The following is a 21,492-nucleotide window of genomic DNA, read 5'->3' on the forward strand; positions in this document are numbered from 1 at the left end:
CATGACTTTAAAATAACTGGAAACTTAAAACTGAAAATCTCAGACTTTCAGTCAGGAATTCAGTCCACTTTCTAGTGCTCTGACCTGAATATCACTGATGTCATGATCTCCTTCCTAGCATACATATTCGCTGCAGGGAATAATCAGATGGACCCTGACAAGGTGAGAGAGGTTGTGGATTGGCCTCAACCCACATCCAGAGTGCAGTTGGGGTTTTCTTGGGGTTTGCTAACTTTTACAGTCGTTTCGTCCGTTGTTACACCATCGGACCCCAATATCATCCTCCCTAGCGGCTGATATCATCTGGGGAATAGATAGTCTGGTCTGCAAGGTGCATTGTTTCCAGCCGGACCCTGGGGGGGCTAACCGGATGTTTGTCTCGGACTCTGTCCATGCTCTGGTCCTGAAATGGGCACATTCCTCGAGGCTCACTTGTCATCCTGGCTCCCGTCAGACCTTGAATTTCGTCCAACAACACTTGGTGGCCCACCATGGTTCCTGACGTTTCCGCATTCATTACCCCTTGCACTGTGTGCTCAGAACAAGACTCTGCGGAAAGCTCTGGCTGGCCACCTTTAACCACTCCCTGTTTCTCACTGCCCCTCGTCATATATCCTTGGACTTCATCGCGGGTCTCCCTCCGTCAGATAGCAACACCACCATCCTTATGGTGGTGGATAGGTTTTCCAAAGTTGCCCATTTTATCCCCCTTTCCAAGTTGCCCTCAGCTAAGAAGACGGCCCAATTTATGGTGCAGCATGCCTTCTGGATCCATGGACTTCCAGTCGACATTGTCTTCGATCATTTCTCATTCCGGCTTTGGAAGGCGTTCTGCATCCTCACTGGGTTGTCGGCTAGCATGTCCTCTGGTTTTCAACCCCAGTCTAACGGCCAGTCGGAGCGAGTTTATCAGGACCTGGAGACGACTCTACGTCTCCACCAATCCCACCACCTGGATCCAGCAACTTGTGTGGGTGGAATATGCCCACAACACCCTTCCCTGTTCTGCTACTGGTCTCTCGCCTTTTGAGTGTTTCCTGTGATATCAGACCCCGCTCTACCCGGAGCAAGAGGAAGAGGTCAGCAGCTGGACCCTTTTTTCCCACTACCGTCTTGGGCAGAGGGTATGGCTTTCCACTCGGGATCTGCCCCTCCAGGTGGAGTCCTGCACCCCCCCCCCATTTAATCAGCCCTTTCCCCATCTCTAAGGTCCTTAGCCCCTTTGCTGTTCGTCTTCTGTTGCCCCGCATCCTCCGTATATGTACATCCCACTTTCCATGTATCTAGAATTAAACTCCTGTCTCACAGCCCTTTTTTTCCTGTTTCCAGGCCCTTCCCTCTCCCTGTCTCATCGATGGCCATTTGGCATACACAGCGAGGTGCCTCCTGGGTGTTCAACCTCAAGCCAGGGGATTCCAGTACCTGGTTGACTGGAGGAGAGGTCTTGGATCCCTGCCAGGAATATCCTGGACCCAGCCCTCATCATAGAAAATTCTAAAAATAAAGAAACTCTTGAACGAGTAGGTGTCGAAATGTTTGACTGGTACTGTATGTTTTTTTTAAAGGCAGTAAATAAGGCTGAATTAACTGTTTCTCTGGCAGACAAGGCTCCAATGATATCCAGGTGTAGCGGTGGTAAGGATTCACTCCATGATGTTGAAAAGAAAGCTCTGCTTTTGGGACAGCTTTATGTAGGACTTAACCATTTCTGGGCACTGTACGTCACCGTTATAATGCAATTCATGTATTGTTGTGTTGTGTAGTGGCTTTGCTGGCATGGATATACTGTATATATATTCCCACCAAGATATACGTTCTAAAATCACGACTGGTTACAATAGATGTGTGCTACTGGATTGTTAATATATGTATAGGCCTGTTATCACCAAATAATTCTCAAAAATAGAAAATAGCATTTTAAAAATAATCTGCAAAAGTTTCTGTAGGAACTACACAGTGTTTATGCTAGCTACACCCAGCTCTGCTGTGATGGTGTATGGGGCTGTCCCATTTGTATCTCCTGTCCCATTTGAGCTACAGTCATGACATGTTGTATATATATATGCATCTCTTCACGAGTAATCTAATGTAGCAGGTGTAAAAGAAACACCTGAAACTAGATCCCCTATATGCTGGTCTTGATGAGAAGGAAAATAACTGTCAGGGGAGGTTCTCTTCTGCACTGTTTAACCAATCCAGTAAATGTGGAGGAGGAGTTAAGATGGAGTATCTCCTTGTGAACTTCCAAAAGCAGAACTCTCTTTCCATTTCCCCTGATAACCGGAACAGAGGCTACCTCATGAGCAACAAGTTTCCCATAAGAACCTATAAGCTCGGCCCATTACATTTTCCGCAAATGATACATTTTGTCCCCCACCAAACTTTGAACAACAATATCTCCTTTCCTTTGGAGCTACAGTCATTAAATATTTTCTCTCTGTCATTAATCCAGGCAACATAAATTTGAAAAGTTGTAACTAATTTGCCCTAGGGTGGGCACTGGATCATTTGTGGAAGACAATTCTTTCCACAACACTACGATCATGTCACCTTAAGGGAATGAATGAATAGACAGGAAACATACACGTTGGCACTTTATCACACAATCTCTCTCTCTCCATTTTAATAGCCTCACAGGGAAAAATAATCTCTACATTACCGTGTTATGAGAAAAAAATGCTACATAATATACAGACAGCACCGTCATGGTACAGTATGTGTGCCGAGTGTGTGTACACAGGAGTACGCATTGGGGAATCACTTTGCTACACAGCTTTGAGTGATTCTGATCCAATCTTTGACTGAATATAAACAAATCAAACAGGAGGTAGATGTAGCCTTTACAACACTGTGCATGATTATTTAAATGTTATGGTCGCAAAGGCTATTGCAAGACAGAATCAGTTATTAGAACAGAAAAGATGTCATATTTAATGTCAAAGGGCAACTATGAGTATCTGGGATTCAAAATCTACAATATTGTTACACTTGTAATGAATGTCAATTTGTATTTTTTTCAACATAATGCTACAATAGCTTTTATATGCATTTACTGTACAAGTCTAATGCTTTTGATTTAAGTGATATGCTATATTTTTTAAAGAATTATGAATAAGTTCTACAGCAAAACATAAGTTATTCTTTTATTTTTTCATTAAACTTGTATTTAGTCAGGAGAGCCCATTGATATAAGGGTCTCATTTTCAATGGTGCCCTATGGACAACAATTTCAACAACAAAAAATAATAAAAACATACCAATAATAATACAGGTTACATTTCTTTTTACTTGAACACAATCCGTTTTTAAATTGAATCAAAACAATGCAATTCTTATTTAAGAAATTCAACAGAACGGGTTTGGTAATGTTTTTATACTTCAACAAGTTAGGTAAGTAGGAAGCTTGTTTAGTAGAGCTTTGTAAACAAAAGGGAGTAGTGAATTGATCTACGGGACATTAATGAGGACCAGCTAACCTTTTGATACAGGATGCAGTTATTCATATTAAAACTAATAATTTGTGATAAAGCAACGGGCACTATGGTAGACGGCATCCAAAGGTTTAAGAGTAGTGGCTGCTGCATTCTAGTAAATTGTATTACCATTGTACAGTCAACTTTCCTGCTAGTTTTTGAGCATCTGCTTCCTGCTGTGTAGAGTGAAGCAATATCTATAAAAAGAAGTCGACTTTAACCATTTACACTGATGGGAATAGACCTATATGGATAGGGCTACATTTTAATGTTTCTTACAGAAAAGTATGAAAAACATATGCATAACCATGGTAGCAAATGAAAGGGAAAAGTTTGGAGATAATGCGGAAATTAGACCAAAAGGTGAAAACACAACAGTTCACCTAACAAGACTGAATCTAAACATAAAACACTTGATTTTATATGCGTTTTATATTTACTGTACTTCTCGCCACATTTGTTGATAAGGACATCTGCCAATACTCTGGATACATATGACTATTCCTGGAAAATGTAGGGTAGTTGTAGCATAAGACAAGAAAATTACAAAGTTTTGTAATGTGCACAGTTCCTGAGCAATTTTAATTCAATTTTATGACCCAAAGAATAGTCTTCAACTATAAGGGATGGATCAACATTTCCAGAATGGGTATTTGAGAATACACGGAGCTAGTAAAAATATGTTGAAAATGAATTCTGAAAAATTCTAAATAAATGATATTTAATTACCATAAAAATTCCATGAAAACTGAATAAATATGTAGGCTATAGCAGCCTATAGGTAAATAGTGGTTTCTTCCTTGTCTTCCCTCTCTTTGGCGGTGATGTGAATGATGAATAACTGTAGTTGTGTGTGCCGAGGCCTGTCGGTTGAGCAAGTCAAATCCGACGTAACAAGAACAGCCACAGAGAGAACTCTACCAGGGGTCGCTAAAATGATTGTCCTCAAAACAGTTTTATCGACATGGGGCTCATGTTGGGCTATGACTCATTTGAACTCGCCCTACTCTCTAATTGCTTAACTTACAGAAATGTACCACCTCTATTGCGTATGCAAACAAACCGATCCAACACATGAACCTTATCATCACACCAACAAGATCTAGGATCCAAATTCATTGCATGACTGCCTTGATGTTCATAAAACTCCACGGGATCCCTCTTGCACAGTGGAACCCAGAACGATGTGACCACATGGTTACTGTGCTCTCCTTACACCACCACGAATCGAAGGGCGTTCAAAATCACTTAAAAGAATCCTCATCGTGATCTGTTGCCTAGTCCAACTCGTCACTTATTATTACAAATAGAAGATTATCACTTCTCACAATTGTGCTAATTTGGTGAAGTTAGATCAAAACAGAATCAATATTTCGCAACATCACAATGATGAATTTATATTTTACATGAACTGAAATGGATATAATAGCATAAAAGCTAGCCTACTGTAACAACACCTCCTCAGTCATTTAACAGTGTGTGCAACTAAGCAGGATATACACTTTGATTAAAACAAAATATGCTAATAGTTTAACAACATCTCCTTTAATTTGCCCATGAAAGCAGTAATCCAGGAAGATCTAAATGTGTATTCCCATGAAACTGATTGAGATCAAATGATTGGTATGCAGTTTGGACATTTCCCCGGTAACACATGAAAAATTCACGATTGACAGTGATGATTGGCCTATTTTTAAATTAGGTATGTCAGACTTGGTGTTTGAGGGTGATAAAAAATATAAATGTTTCTTCTGACAGTATGTGTGGGCTTAGGAAGACGTTTCAATTGGAGGATGCATTTTATGCATGGCCTATTCTACAATGATATTCAATAGGCTACATCTGTCGGTGTATACTTTGATTGAGAAATAAGGACATAATTTAAATGTGTTGCACTCCCTCACCTAAAAAATAGCACTACCCCACTGCACATTGCAATTGATATTCCAACCCTGAGCCTCAGTCTGCTCTGCTCAGGATGATGAAAATGTTTTTTATTCTGCCTAACCAATACTGTGCTGTGTAGGCCTACAGTGGCAGTTCAGGAAGAGTAAAATATTTGTTGTTGATTAAGGACTAGTCTAAAAAAATTCAATATCTTGCATGCGGACTAGCCTATAGCCTATGTTCTGTTCAGTTTGAGAGGGTGAGCAGGTAGATGAGAAGGAGAGGAGGTCCGAAGGTCAACTTTGATAGCTTGCTACTACTATACCAAACAAAAATATAAACGCAACATGTAAAGTCTTGGTCCCATGTTTCATGAACTGAAGTAAAAGATCCCAGAAATGTCCAATACACACAAAAAGCTTTATTTATCTCAAATTTTCTGCACACATTTGTTTACATCCCTGTTCGTGAGCATTTTTCCTTTGCCAAGATAAACCATCCACCTGACAGTTGTGGCATATCAAGAAGCTGATTAAACAGCATGCTCATTACACAGGTGCACTTTGTGCTGGGGACAATAAAAGTCCACTCTAAAATGTGTAGTTTTGTCACAGTGCAACTTTCAGCACCATCAGCTGTCCATTTCTGATTGATTGTGCCCCAAATGCTGCTTCAAGTTTCAGCACCACATTGTAGGTTACTCAAATCTGTCACATTGTTAGGTCTGTCGCTGTTAGGTCCACCAGAGCTGTAGCCAGATAATTTAATGTTAATTTCTCTACCATAAGCTGCCTCCAACGTCATTTTAGATAATTTACATCCAACCAACCAGTCTCACAACCACAAACCACATGTAACCATGCCAGCCCAGGACCTCCACATCCGGTTACTTCAACTGCCTGCATCGTCTGAGACCAGCCACCCTGACAACTGATGAAGATGAGGAGTATTTCTCTCTGTAATAAAGCCCTTTCGTGGGGAAAAACAAATTCTGATTGGCTGGGCCTGGCTCCCAAGTGGGTGGGCCTATGCCTTCCCGGCCCATCCATGGTTGCGCCCCTGCCCAGTATTGTGAAATCCATTGATTAGAGCCTAATTTATTTATTTGATTTGACTGATTTCCTTATATGAGGGAAATCTTTGAAATTGTTACATGTTGCATTTATATTTTTGTTCAGTATATAATTTATAAAAAAAAAACAATATGTTTCTTGTCCATGGTGCATTTATCAGAGTTATTGACCTAACAGCGAGACAGATTTGAGCAACTTGTGGTGATGAAACTTGAAGTAGCAGTCACGCCACAATCAATTGGAAATGGACAGCTGATGGTGCTGAAAGTAGGCAAATTTCAGTAGGCATAATTCATTTCAACACCTGTGATCCCACAACTTTCTTGCACGCAGCCCTGTGTACAATCAAAATCCCTGTAAGCTTACAGGCAGTGGAGGATTTAGGTATAGGCGACATGGGCAGATGCCCGGGGTGGCATTTTGCCGGGGGAGGCACAGGGCACCCGCACAAAAACAAATAAATTAGGAATGGTGACATTTGCGTGATTGGTTTTCTATTGCTCATTTGCACTTCACGTCAATGGTATGTCACCGAGTGGGACTGTGGGTCAATTAACCTTGTCGGAGTGGGTGCCCTGATTTTAGTTTGTGAGCTAGGCAGGCTACTGCCTGGGAAGGTCTCCCACTCAGAAGTACGAGATGGGGAGAGGGGCAGGGGTAGGGGTAGGTTGACCTCAGGTCTCCCACTAGAATTCCGAGGTAGGAGGAGAGGGGGAATCTATCAAATAGCGTACCTCTAACTTTGTACAGTACTAATGCAATTAGTTGTTAAATTTAGTTTTTGTGTTTCTTGTTTGAAGCACAATCGTGTACTAATCAGGTTCTCTTCTTTATAGGTGTGTTTGTGTATTTGTGTGAAATAGGATTTGTGCAGTTTAGTTTTATTTGTGTTTTTTGTTGGCAATAGGGTAATAGTGTAATAATTATATATATATGGTTTTTTGTAATTATTTTTGCAATTAGTTTCTATTTGTCTTTCTACTTTATTTTAATAAATTATGAGTCTTATTTTTTATATGAATATAGTTTTAAATGTTATGATTATTTATTTGTGTTGTTCCAAATATCTGAATAAAAAATTCCAGTTAGTGTAGAATCATGCTTTTTTGGGGGGCGGGGTGTGCTGAAGGTTCGCCCCGGGAGCCACAAAGGCAGTAACCACCAGTTTACAGAATGAAATGCAGTTTCTAAAATAGCATATCTAAGGATCTGGTCTGTCCAAGAAGTGAGGGGGGAACGCCAATGATGTTCTCTACTATCCACTTTATATTTTAAAATTGTTTTGGGTATATTGGAGGGTCATTGTTTTTTTTCTCAATCATTCAGGGAGGGTTTAGGTAAAATATATTTTGCTGAAGGGAGGGCCATCCATTTTCATTTCAGACGTCCAATTTTCTCCATGGAACCCTTATTATAAATAACTTTTTTTGATGTTGGAATAACTAGAGGAAGCACACTCACAGTTGTTTGGTTTGGAACACAACCCTGCATCCCGCCATTACACAATTACTACTGTTTACGCAATCCCAAAATGGTCCATTAAAAATCGCAATCTAGGTCATGTTGGCATGATTTGAAAGCCTGTTCTATTGCTTACATGACTAGCTAAGTTATAAAATAGGATCTTACTATGTTTGGCTTTGACAAGCCAATTCAGAGAAACAGACCGTAATTTTGGAGTGCATAGAAAGGAGTGATTTTTTAACAATAAACATAGGTTAATTCTGATCAAAACAACCCAGGGTATGACGACATGTAATCTTGTAACTGTACATCAAACATAGTGATCTTAAAAGCTGACAATGTATATGCGCGTTTTATGACTCGGATATGTGAAGTGCATGTGGCTTGCTTGTATGACATCAAAGTGGTATTTTTTATAATCCTGAACGTCTTGTCTTTCAAAAATACATTTGGTCATCTTAATTTACAGTGACTATGATCAGACAACAAAAAATATGCAAAGTTACCCAATTAGCGGGAGGGATGGGGACAACTTCTTGTCGGGATTGGTGTTCAGAACGACTGTCAGTCAAAAACCATACAGTGCAAAGCCAGAACTCTAACGCATGTCTGGTATGACCTACGTATGTACAGCCACTATGACCTACGTATGTACAGCCACTATGTTCCAATTTAGGTGGAGATGCTTAATGTGAGTCTGGAAGGAGAGTTTACAGTCTAACCAGACGGAAGAAGTCTGTTGAAGCCCCCTCGGACGGTTAGTTCGGAAACACATTTCCATAACAGACTGACCAAGTGAATCCAGGTAAAAGCTATGCTCCCTTATTGATATCACCTGTTAAATCCTCTTCAATCAGTGTAGATGAATGGGAGGAGACAGGTTAAAGAAGCATTTTTAAGCCTTTAGAGTAGACAATTGAGACATGGATTGTTAAGTGTGGCATTCAGAGGGTGAACAGGCAAGAGAAAAGATTTAAGTGCCTTTGAAAGGGGCATGGTAGTAGGAGCCAGGCGCACCAGTTTGCGTATGTCAAGAATAGCACCGCTGCTGTTTTTTTTAATGCTCAACAGTCTCATGTGTATCATGAATGCTCCGTTCAAAAGACAACCAGTCAACTGCCGAAAGCATTGGAGTCAACATGGGCCAGCATCTCTGTGGAACGCTTTCAACACCTTGTAGTGTCCAAATTGAAGCTGTTCTGATGGCAAAATGGATTGCAACTCAGTATTAGGAAGGTGTTTTGTACACAATGTATGTAATGCATTGTCATTCAAAGTTTAAAGATAACATGTTTACTTTGTAAACCATACAAAAACCATGTCTCTGTTGCTAACAAACAGTCATGGGTATAACTACAATTCTCTAGAAAACAACTCTGTGAAATATGCAAATAAAAAGTTGAGAGTTCACCCAACCTAAAATTCAAAGTTGAGTGAACATACAATTCGACTTCAGAATGTACAGTTGAAGTCGGAAGTTTACATACACTTAGGCTGGAGTCATTAAAACTTGTTTTTCAACCACTCCACACGTTTCTTGTTGACAAACTATAGTTTTGGCAAGTCGGTTAGGATATCTACTTTGTGCATGACACAAGTAATTTTTCCAACAATTGTTTACAGACAGATTATTTCACTTATAATTCACTGTATCACTAATCCAGTGGGTCAGAAGTTTACATACACTAAGTTGACTGTGCCTTTAAACAGCTTGGACAATTCCAAAAAATGATGCCATGGCTTCAGAAGCTTCTGATAGGCTAATTGATATAATTTGAGTGTACCTGTGGATGTATTTCAAGGTCTAACTTCAAACTCAGTGCCTCTTTGCTTGACATCATGGGAAAATCAAAAGAAATCAGCCAAGACCCCGGAAAAAATTGTAGACCTACACAAGTCTGGCTCATCATCAACACCTGAAGGTATCACGTTCACCTGTACAAACAATAGCACGCAAGTATAAACACCAAGAGACCACGCAGCATCATACCGCTCAGGAAGGAGGCGCGTTCTGTCTCCTAGAGATTTGGTGCGAAAAGTGGTGCTAAAAGTGCAAATCAATCCTAAAACAACAGCAAAGGACCTTGTGAAGATGCTGGAGGAGACAGGTACAAAAGTATCTATAGTCACAGTAAAACGAGTCCTATATCGACAAAACCTCAAAGGCCGCTCAGCAAGGAAGAAGCCACTGCTCCAAAGCCGCCATAAAAAAGCCGGACTACAATTTGCATCTGCACATGGGGACAAAGATCATACTTTTCTGGCCTGATGAAACAAAAATAGAACTGTTTGGCCATAACGACCATTGTTATGTTTCGAGGAAAAATGGGGAGGGTTACAAGCCGAAGAACACCATCCCAACCATGAAGCATGGGGGTGGCAGAATCATGTTGTGGGGGTGCTTTGCATCAGGACGGACTGGGGCACTTCACAAAATAGATGGCTTCATTAGTAATTGAGAATGATGTGGATAATTGAAGCAACCTCTCAAGACATCAGTCACGAAGTTAAAGCTTGGTCGCAAATGGGTCTTCCAAATGGACAATGATCCCAAGCATACTTCCAAAGTTGTGGCAAAATGGCTTCAGGATAACAAAGTCAAGGTATTGGAGTGGCCATCACAAAGCCCTGACCTCAATCTTATAGAAAATTTGTGGGTAGAACTGAAAAAGCGTGTGCGAGCAAGGAGGCCTACAAACCTGACTCAGTTACTCCAGCACTGTCAGGAGGAATGGGCCAACATTCACCCAAATTATTGTGGGAAGCTTGTGGACAGCTACCCAAAATGTTTGACCCAAGTTAAACAATTTAAAGGCAATGCTACCCAATACTAATTGAGTGTATGCAAACTTCTGACCGACTGGGAATGTGATGAAAGAAATAAAAGATTAAATAACTAATTCTCTCTTCTATTATTCTGACATGTCACATTCTTAAAACAAAAGTGGTGATCCTAACTGACCTAAGACAGGGAATTTTTACTAGGATTAAATGTCAGGAATTGTGAAAAACTGAGTTTAAATGTATTTGGCTAAGTTGTATGTAAAACTTCCGACTTCAACTTTATGTAGGTTCAGCTATATGCCCAAATGTTGAGCAAACTCACAAACCTATTGCAGCTGGTTGCCTTACACTTTCAGTTGTACATTGAGTCAACTTCAATGCCATTTTGTTGAGCAGACTTACAATTCTATTGCATCTGGTTGCCATACAATTGTACATTCAATCAACATATATTTTTTTAACATTGTGGTACTACAGTCATACCTGTCTCACAGTGACGTCCCGTAAAGCCTGAGGGGCAGACGCAGGTGTTGGGCGACACACAGGTACCTCCGCTCCTACACCCCTCCTCGCAGAATGCTGGAAAGAGAGAGAGACAGACAAATTAGAGAGAGAGACAGACAAAGTAGAGAGAGAGAGAAAGAGAAGCAGTGAGAGAAAGTGAGAAAAGGGAGAAAAACAGGGAGAAACAGCCAGTGCAAGAGTTTAATTCTCACACATCAATATCACAAACACAATCCTACTCCTACTGTTCTATTTAACAGCTTTGGTTTTTGTGGCTCAAATGACCAGTCCCTCACTGTGCATTACGTCCACCACACACAACCGTAAGAAGCCCGGCTCGCCGGCTTGGCCCTGGGCATGGAATGTGAGCCGCCTAGTGGGCCACTTTTGCTAAGCAGAACTGCCGCACGCAAGCACAGGTGTAAACCCATTCTAAAAATATTGCCCTCCAGCATTTTCCAAGGTCACCATAACTCTCCATGGGGAGGAATAGTTTTAAGTTCTATGCATTATCAGTAAGGGGTGAGACGGGGCTTTGTGGCTCCCACTTTGCGTGTGTGTTGTCATGTATGTGTGTGAGAGAAAACGTGTCTGTGTGTGCCCATGTGGATCATGTGTGTGTGGATGTGATCTTCACAACCCCCCAGATGATGGATTGCAAAGCACAATGTGAAACTAATTGTGACTTGTGCTGTGATTGTACAAGACGTGATCGCTCGTTCTCAATTTTGTATGGTTGGCCTTAGTAGAAAAGTTTGACAGCGTGCAGGTCTCCATTTCTTTCAGTTAGTGTAATTAATGACATGATTTTAACGATGAGTCTAAATTGTCAAAACACTTTATTTATATTTTCTTTATTTAACTAGGCAAGTCAGTTAAGAACAAATTCTTATTTTCAATGATGGCCTGGGAACAGTGGGTTATCTGCCTGTTCAGGGGCAGAACGACAGATTTGTACCTTGCCAGCTCAGGGATTTGAACTTGCAACCTTTCGGCTGCTAGCCCAACGCTCTAACCACTAGACTACCCTGCCCACCAAGTGTTGTATGTATGTATGTATGTATGTATGTATGTATGTATGTATGTATGTATGTATGTATGTATGTAGAGAGAGAGAGTATGTAGTATGTAGAGAGAGAGAGAGAGAGAGAGAGAGAGAGAGAGAGAGAGAGAGAGAGAGAGAGAGAGAGAGAGAGAGAGAGAGAGAGAGAGAGAGAGAGAGAGAGAGAGAGAGAGAGAGAGAGAGAGAGAGAGAGAGAGAGAGAGAGAGAGAGAGAGAGAGAGAGAGAGAGTCAGAGGCCAACACACACAACACAAACACATAAGTCCCCTCGCTTTGGTTTATGAGTCCAATAAACATCCATTTGCTCACATAATGATCTCACCGGTCTCGGTATAAAAGCGTGCTAAATATACAAACTGATACATAAGTGCAATAAATAACCATGCAGCACCGTGCCAAAACCCATTAGTGCTGTTAATTTGACTGGATCCCCTTATAAAGAAGTTATTTCAGGCACCTCATTAAGAGCCTGATTGTACTAATACACCTCACAATTAAAGAATGAATTAGACTGAGTCAATATAAGTGTATCTTCTTCTCGAATTATCATTTTATTGCAATCAGCATAAAGGATAAAGGGGGTGTAAGGGAGAGATTCTCCTCCACAGCAGCTCCAGTGGCCTTCAGCTCAACCATCCCACTGCCTAACTGAGACTGTTGCTGATTCACTACTTTTGGAGACATTCTTATAACCACAAATTGGCTATTTGACTTTCGATTAGAGTCCAAGTTTGCCTTCCAGCACCAGGTGGTATAGGAATCAACCCGGCTCCTTGTTAACTGGCCTGTTCATGCTTGTTGAGCATCCAAGGATCCATTTGGGATGCGGGAACATCGAAGACTGTGTGCTAAAGGAAATTCCTGTCATTTCAGGTTCCTCCAAATCCACCAAATGAATAGCAGCATTACGATTCCACGCTAGGAAATTGAATTGACTTAATTAGTGCTGGGATGACTGTCGCACATCCCTTTAATGTGCTGTATTAAGGGATCGTCAGCCCTCTTCATAACGATCCTTCTCTAATTGGGGGCACAAATCTCATTAGGGGGACGAACGGAGCGAGCAAAGCCAAGCGTGACCGACTCCTCTGTTCAAATAAAATATGTCAGAGGAGAGCAGGGAGAGCAGGGTCACATGTTCCTGGATACATTATCATGAATACAGTCATCAGTGCTAATGGAGGCGGTCATTTAGATAATGGACGTTAAGCACCTTACTCTGAGCCTACATGCTTTGGCGGGTGACACCTCAGTAGTGGTGTTGTCAGGAGGAGACCTACATGGTCTGAATACCTACAGTTTTATTTTTTATTTTTTTATTTTTTTATTTATCCGTTATTTTACCAGGTAAGTTGACTGAGAACACGTTCTCATTTGCAGCAACGACCTGGGGAATAGTTACAGGGGAGAGAAGGGGGATTAATGAGCCAATTGTAAACTGGGATTATTAGGTGACTATGATGGTTTGAGGGCCAGATTAGGAATTTAGCCAGGACACCGTGGTTAACACCCCTACTCTTACTATAAGTGCCATGGGATCTTTAATGACCTCAGAGAGTCAGGACACCCATTTAACGTCCCATCCGAAAGACAGCACCCTACACAGGGCAGTGTCCCCAATCACTGCCCTGGGCCATTGGGATATTTTTTAGACCAGAGGAAAGAGTGCATCCTACTGGCCCTCCAACACCACTTCCAGGAGCATCTGATCTCCCATCCAGGAACTGACCAGGACCAACCCTGCTTAGCTTCAGAAGCAAGCCAGCAGTGGTATGCAGGGTGGTATGCTGCTGGGTACCAGTCAAACGTATGGATACACCTAGTCATTCAAGGGTTTTTCTTTATTTGTACTATTTTCTGCATGGTAGAATAACTACAAAACTATGAAATAACACATATGGAATAATCTAGTAAGCAAAAAAGTGTTAAACAAATCAAAATATATTTTCTATTTGAGATTCTTCAAAGTAGCCACCCTTTGCCTTGATGACAGCTTTGCAAACTATTGGCATTCTCTCAACCAGTCACCTGGAATGCATTTCAATTGAATTTCAGGTGTGCCTTTGTAACAGTACTCTTCTTGCGTTGTGTACAATCAGTCATCGACACGGAACTCCAATATGTAGCACCAGTCATGTAGCTTTATTCTGATAGGAACGACACAAAATTGCACGTCATGCAATGCACGTCTCACCATCCAACTCTGCACTCACGCACGCTGGTTTGGTGCTTGTTCACTGGGACGATTCTAACTGGAACATCCCCCCTCATAAGCAAGCTACGCAAACCAGCCAATAAGATGTCACGTTGAGTAGGTGAAGGCAAGACAAACTCAAACCAAAAACCCATTGGCTTAACAATAAAGTGGCAAGGGGAATCACCAATACAACCCTGTTACACCTTGTTAAAAGTTAATTTGTGAAATTTCATAATGCATTTGAGGCAATCAGTTGTGTTTTGACAAGGTAGGGGTGGTATACAGAAGATAGCCCTATTTGGTAAGAGACCAGTCCATATTATGACAAGAACAGCTCATATAAGCAAAGAGAAACGACAGCCCATCATTACTTTAAGACATGAAGGTCAGCCAATATGAAACATTTCAAGAACATTGAAAGTTTCTTCAAGTGCAGTCGCAAAAAAACATCAAGCGCTATGCCGAAACTAGCTTTTATGAGGACCACCACAGGAAAGGAAGACCAGGAGTTACCTCTGCTGCAGAGGATAAGTTCATTAGAGTTAACTGCACCTCAGATTGAATCCCAAATAAATGCTTCACAGACACATCTCAACATCAACTGTTCAGAGGAGACTGAGTGAATCAGGCCTTCATGGTCAAATTGCTGCAAAGTAACCACTACTAAAGGACACCAATAATAAGAAGGGACTTGCTTGGGCCATGAAACACCAGCAATGGACATTAGACTGGTGGAAATCTGTCTGTTGGTTCAATGAGTCCAAATTAGATTTTTGGTTCCAACCGCCGTGTCTTTATGAGATGCAAAGTAGGTGAATGGATGCTCTCCGCATGTGCGGTTCCCACTGTGAAGCATGGAGGAGGAGGTATGATGGTGCTTTGCTAGTGACACTGTCTATGATTTATTTAGAATTCAAGGCACACTTAACCAGCATGGCTACCACAGCATTTCTGCAGTATTGCGCCATGCCACTTTGCGCTTAGTGGGGCTATCATTTGTTTTCAACAGGACAATGACCCAAAACACACCTCCAGGCTGTGTAAGGGCTATTTGACCAAGCAGGAGAGTGATGGAGTGCTGCATCAGATGACCTGGCCTCCACAATCACGCGATAGTTACAGTGAAGCATACAAAGACATTCTAGACGATTCTGTGCTTCAAACTTTGTGGCAACACTTTGGGGAAGGCCCTTTAATGTTTCAGCATGATAATGCCCCCGTGCACAAAGCGAGGTCCATACAGAAAGGATTTGTTGAGATCAGTGTGGAAGAACTTCACTGGCCTAAATAGAGCCCTGACCTCAACCCCATCGAATACCTTTGGTATTGTTACGGATACAGATATCCTGTGTGTGTGTGTATCCTGTGTGTGTGTTTCTTTTCTCTCCTTCTCCCCTCACAGGTGAAAATCATCACTCCCCAATCAGTCAACAATCAATCATCAATCAGAAGACACACCTCCTCCTATTTCCTGACCTATCACAGTTCCTTTCCTTAAAAACCCCACCATTTGTTTGTTCTAGAGCTCAGCTCAGCTCAGCTCAATCTCTAGCTCAATCTCAGCTCAGCTCAATCTCTCTGTAAATGCCATGTCTGTAGGTCTCTGTGTTTCACTCTCGCTTTGTGTCTTAACCTCTCTTTTGTTTAAAGCACCTCCATAGCACTTTGTCATCACCTGTGAGTATTGTTTTTGGTTATGGTGTTTGTTTGTTTGCTGGTGGGAAAAGGGGGAAACCAAGACAAGTCGCCCATGGGCATACACTACCCATAGGTGAACTTTGTTAAATACACTAGTTAGAACTGGGCGGACCACCCACTGTATTTTTGGTTAGTTAGTTAGCTGTTGTTAAAGTAGGCTAGTCTAGCTTAGGGGTGTGTTTTTGTATATTTATTGTTTCTTTCCTTGGGTCCAGCTCAGCCCCTTTTCCTGCTCCCCCCATTACCGTGTGTTTATAAATAAACCTAGAGTTTGACGGTAGATTTCTGTTGTCGTGGTTATTTCGTGCACACTTTTACTTTGTCACAATAATAATTTGCATGAGTTATGTTACGGGTCTCATTACCGTCCCCCCCTAGACTGTCGGGCCAAAAGGGATTCGTAACAGGTATGAATTGGAACGCCGACTGTCGGCCTATTTTCCCAGCATCAGTGCCCGACCTCACCAATGCGTGGCTAAATGGAAGCAAGTCCCCGCAGCAATGTTCCAACATCTAATGTTAATGCCCATGATTTTGGAATGAGATTTTTGACAAGCAGGTGTCCCACATACTTTTGGTCATGCAGTGTATTTGATTTAGAATTAGAATTTTAAGACCCCCCTTGAAGTATCAAAATAAAATACTGTCTGTAAAAAAACTGTATTTGGCCTTACAGCTATTACCCCATACAAACGCATAGGACAACAGACTCACTACATGGAACAACACCCCCCCCCCCCCCCCCCAAAGGAAGTTTGTTCTGAAGTGTCTATCCTATATCTGAGAGACAAAAGAAAGATCAGGAAACATTTAAGTATTTAACCAATTAATTTTAAACTTTTATAAATGTATTCAAATGCTATGGGGGGACATTCAGATGAGTCTTGTGAGGCCTGTCTGCATCCTAGAGCAAAACAACTGGCAGGTATGTGTTCCTGAGAGTCTCATCTTTCCACAGAGAGGTCATAATATGCCAAACTGTTTGGACACTAAAGACAATTTTGTGAGAAGACCAATTTTCGCACAGATCTAACTCTGTCACCTTTCACTGGAGACGCAGAAGTGTGATTTAAGTGGATATCTCTAGCTTAAACTGGCGGCATCATACGAGACAACCGGGTCAAATCGGTCCTATGTTGTAAAATTTGAAATTGTGTTTTTTTTGCATTGGATAAAAGTAGAGACTCAGAGCTACAAAACGGTATAACATACACTACAGTTGAGGAACAATGGGGAAGTAACTTTGCTTTGAAAGTTGATAAACTTGTAAACTCACTTTTGAGAAAATGGCCTTTGAATGTGTTGGTACTACTACTGGACAGCCCTTCTTTGTCTACACCCATTCAGCATTGTTCACATCCTCTTAAGCTTTAGCCCTGCCCATCTCTTTAAGGGTTGATCTGAGAATTCTGTACTAACAGCAGCAGTCAAGCACCCAAGCTATCTTGCTAGCTACTTCCATACATAAATGAGCTCACTGAACATTAGTCGACCTAGGAGAGCTGGTTAGGCTGTTATGTTATCCAGAGCAATGTTGACTGCAACTGTGCTGACAGATTGTCCTTTAGTAAATTCATAGCGTTTCGCTCTCGGCGCGTTCAGAGCGCACAATGGATGCTCTGGCCGATGAATATAGGGTTAATCCGAACGTTCTGACCTCACAACGGCAGTCAAGCACCTAAGTTAACCGGCTAACATTGGCTAGCTTGCTATCTATTTCCAGTCACATAATGAGAGAACACCCCACTCTAACCATTTTACTGGCCCTTGCAGAGCTGGTTAGGCTGTTTTAATTGTTATTCAGAGTGATGGTGACGAACTGTGCTGCTAGCAACAATAAAATGACACTTTTTGCCAATGTTTACTGACATCGTCCATAATCAACGGGTGTTGAGCGTTTGATGAATTTACAGTTATTCTGCGATCTGGCACACTTAGACGGGAGTCTTTTGTTAAGACATGTAGCTAGCTAGCTAGGTAAACAATGAACAATAATCCCAACTCATGACGTTACTACCCTGCATGCATCTGCAGGTAGCTAAGCAACCAGGTTCAATATTAGCTAGCTGACATTAGGCTATAACTAGTCAAGCAAATGTCTCTGAGATAAATGTTATGTTAGATAGTGAGACAGCCAGCTAACATTAACTAGCTAACAGTACACTAACTTGAAATGAAACCACTTTCTGTCAAAATCAGAAAGGTGTAATATGTGACTCGATTCAGGAAACTAGGTTTAAGTCGCAAGTCACGACTTCACAGGAGAGCTATCATTTTGCAACGTGCTCATAAGTGTAGAGGTATTGTCAATAGTAATCTTGTGCACATTTACCTGAATTTTACTATTAGCTCTGCAACTTTAAATCCAAATCAGGAAGCCTATTGTGGCTAGCTCATCAAGTTATATAGATTGTGTTACCATGGATACTAAATTTTGTCTGTCACATACCCCGAATACAACAGGTGTAGTAGACCTTACTGTGAAATGCTTACTTATAAGCCCTTAACCAACAATGCAGTTTTAATAGGAGATCTGAATCTTGATTGCCTTCCACAGATGAGTTTAAGAATATCTTTCTTGAGCTCTACTTGACTGGGCTTATAAGGAAACCCACTTGGATTCATGTAAAAGCCCAGCCAGAGCCCAGACTTGAACCTGATAGAACAGCTCTGGAGAGACTTGAAAATAGCTGTGCAGTAACGCTCCCCATCCAACCTGAGCTTGAGAGAATCTGCAGAGAAAAATTGGAGAAACTCCCCAAATACAAGTGTGCCAAGCTTGTAGCGTCATACCCAAGAAGACTCAAGGCTGTAGACGCTTCCAAATGTGCTTCAACAAAGTACTAAGTAAAGGGTCTGAATATTTATGGGAATGTGATTTATCAGTTTTTTTATTATAAATTACCAAAAAAATCTAAAAAGCTGTTTCTGCATTGTAATTATGGAGTATTGTGTGTAGATTGATGAGGGGAAAAAAACAATTTATTTAATTTTAGAATAAGGCTGTAACGTAATACAATTTTGAAAAAGTCAAGGGGTCTGGATACTTTCGAAGGCACTGCATACAGAGCACAGAGAAGGCTATTGAATAAAACACGTCTCCGGATTACATCTTCAAAACTAAGGGCATCCATGGCATCCGTGACAGACGGAAAAAGTAAAACAAACACATTTTTTTTTTTACATTCGAGCCGGCCAGTCACGATTGTTAAGATTTTTTTTTTTCTCGCCTTAGGTGTTCCTTCATGACCTATATTATTCAGAGCTTTACTCTACTTGCTGCATCCCAGAACCTTGTTTGGAACTTGATTTTTCTCATCCATTTTTACCTCTCTGGCTGATAAACATGCCTCTATCAAGGGACTGAGTCCCTACTTTTTGTATATAAAGCGGCTCTTCAGAGATTCCCCCACTACCTCAGCTCACGTATTAACTGGAGAGCCATACATTTTCAGACCCTCTCTCTGGACTGGTTGGGTCTCTACTTACCTGCGGAAAAATGCTTATAGATTTTATGCCCTTAGCTCACGCAATAGCCATAAGGCCACCTTGAAATGTAATTCAATGTTCTCCATTGGACAGTTTAGTTTGAGTTTAATTAAGGGAGTTGATATGTGAGAGTTGTATTTGTTTAGATTAATATTTACTGTATGTTCATAGGGCTCCCTTGCAAATGAGGCCCACCCTGTATAATTAAAAGTAACATAAAATGTTTTTGTTATTCACCCAATGTTCGTGGGTCTGATGGGTTTTTAAAACAATTTACGTAAAAATAGTTCACACTTAGATGTTAACATCAATTATAAGCAACATAGACAGCATACATATATATACAGCATTAATATATGCCATTTACCTCTGCTTGATCACATTTATCAATGAAAGCGCTTTTTGTATTTAAAAAAAATAAAATGTGATTTTTGTAAAAAAAATTATAATAGTCTCAAATAGAACCACGTTCTATTTTAAAGTTTGGCAACTCCAACTCTCCTTGACACGCGCAAACTTATTTAGCAAGTTTTCAGATTTTAGTCACTGTTTAACTTTTAGTTTGATAAAAACATTTCTATTTTGTTTTTGTATCATTTAGTTTTAGTGTTATTAGTGCCCTATAAAATCAGTTGTCTAATTCCGTTTAGTTTTTTCCAAAATTAAATTTTTCCAAGTTTTTAAACCTTAAAAATCATTTAAATTTATTTATAGAAAACCCCCAAAATCTGATGTTCTAAGTCCACCATAATGCTTAAACCACATCAGGAAATGTTTAACGTGTCTGAAAAATCTAAGAGATCTACATTTTTCATTCACCTGAGCACCAGCATTGAGACTTGTTTGGCTACCATTTGTTTTGGAACACATACAGTTGCAGAGTTTGCAATTACACTGGTTTGATACAAAAACTCCTGATATCATTATACCTGGTAGGCTACATTGTAGTTAACATTTAATTGATAAGGTTTTTGGTTATGCTTTTCCATCTACCAGAAGACTGTTACCCTTTCTTCCGAGCGAGCGGTCGCATCCGCATTTCGCTCCGCAGGTAGTATAACTTCTTCATTACATTTCATTACATTTCATTGTAGTACAACGGTTTGATTTGTCTAATTTTAGCAATTTCTTCTTAGCTAGCTACATAGCCGTCTTTGTATCAAAGATAATTGCGTAATTATCGTATTTCGTCGTCCTAACGTAGTCTTCACTGCTCTGCCCAGCAGCTAGCCAGCAAGCAAACGTCCAACGATTAGCAGCACTGTAGAAACTATTTCACTCAACTGAACGACTTGATTAGTGTAGTGTTAGCTAGCTACATAGCTGTCTTTGCTGTCTTCGTATCCAAGATAATTGTGTAGTTTAGTGTGTAGTCTTAGAGTGATTATCTTAATTTACCGAGTTAGCTAGCCAGCTATTTGTCGTCCTTAACGTAGGAGACACTGCTAGCTAGCCAACAGCTAGCCAACGTCTTCCGAATAGAACTTAACAACCCGGTCGCATTCCGCTTCGCTCCACAGGTAGCATCACATTTTCATTTCATTTCATTACAGTACAACGGTTTGATTTGTTTGATCGTAGCTAGCTACATAGCTAGCTACATAGCCGTCTTTGTATCAAAGATAATTGTGTAGTCTAGAGCGATTTTCTAGGTTAGCTAGCCAGCTATTGTCGTTCTTTTAACGCAACGTAGCGTAATCAACACTGCTAGCTAGCCAGCTAGCCCCCGAATAGCAGCACTGTAGAAACTATTACACTCAACGGAACGACTTGATTAGTGTAGTGTCAACAATGCAGCCACTGCCAGCTAGCCTACAAAGTCAACAATGCAGCCACTGCCAGCTAGCCTACTTCAGCAGT

The 21,492-nt window shown here is 40.8% G+C and overlaps 1 protein-coding gene across 2 annotated transcripts in view; it reads right to left on the minus strand.

Moving 5' to 3' along the window:
- LOC124035930 (protein kinase C-binding protein NELL1-like) overlaps positions 1-21,492 on the minus strand; it is a 467,070-nt gene that overhangs the window by 48,514 nt on the left and 397,064 nt on the right. For both annotated transcript variants that reach the window (XM_046349864.1, XM_046349863.1), the window contains exon 15: positions 11,165-11,260. In XM_046349864.1, coding sequence (XP_046205820.1) covers positions 11,165-11,260 — 96 coding nt within the window. The remainder of the gene's footprint in view (positions 1-11,164; positions 11,261-21,492) is intronic.

The sequence above is a fragment of the Oncorhynchus gorbuscha genome, linkage group LG05 (assembly GCF_021184085.1).
Source record: "Oncorhynchus gorbuscha isolate QuinsamMale2020 ecotype Even-year linkage group LG05, OgorEven_v1.0, whole genome shotgun sequence".
In the NCBI taxonomy this organism is placed as follows: Eukaryota; Metazoa; Chordata; class Actinopteri; order Salmoniformes; family Salmonidae; genus Oncorhynchus; species Oncorhynchus gorbuscha.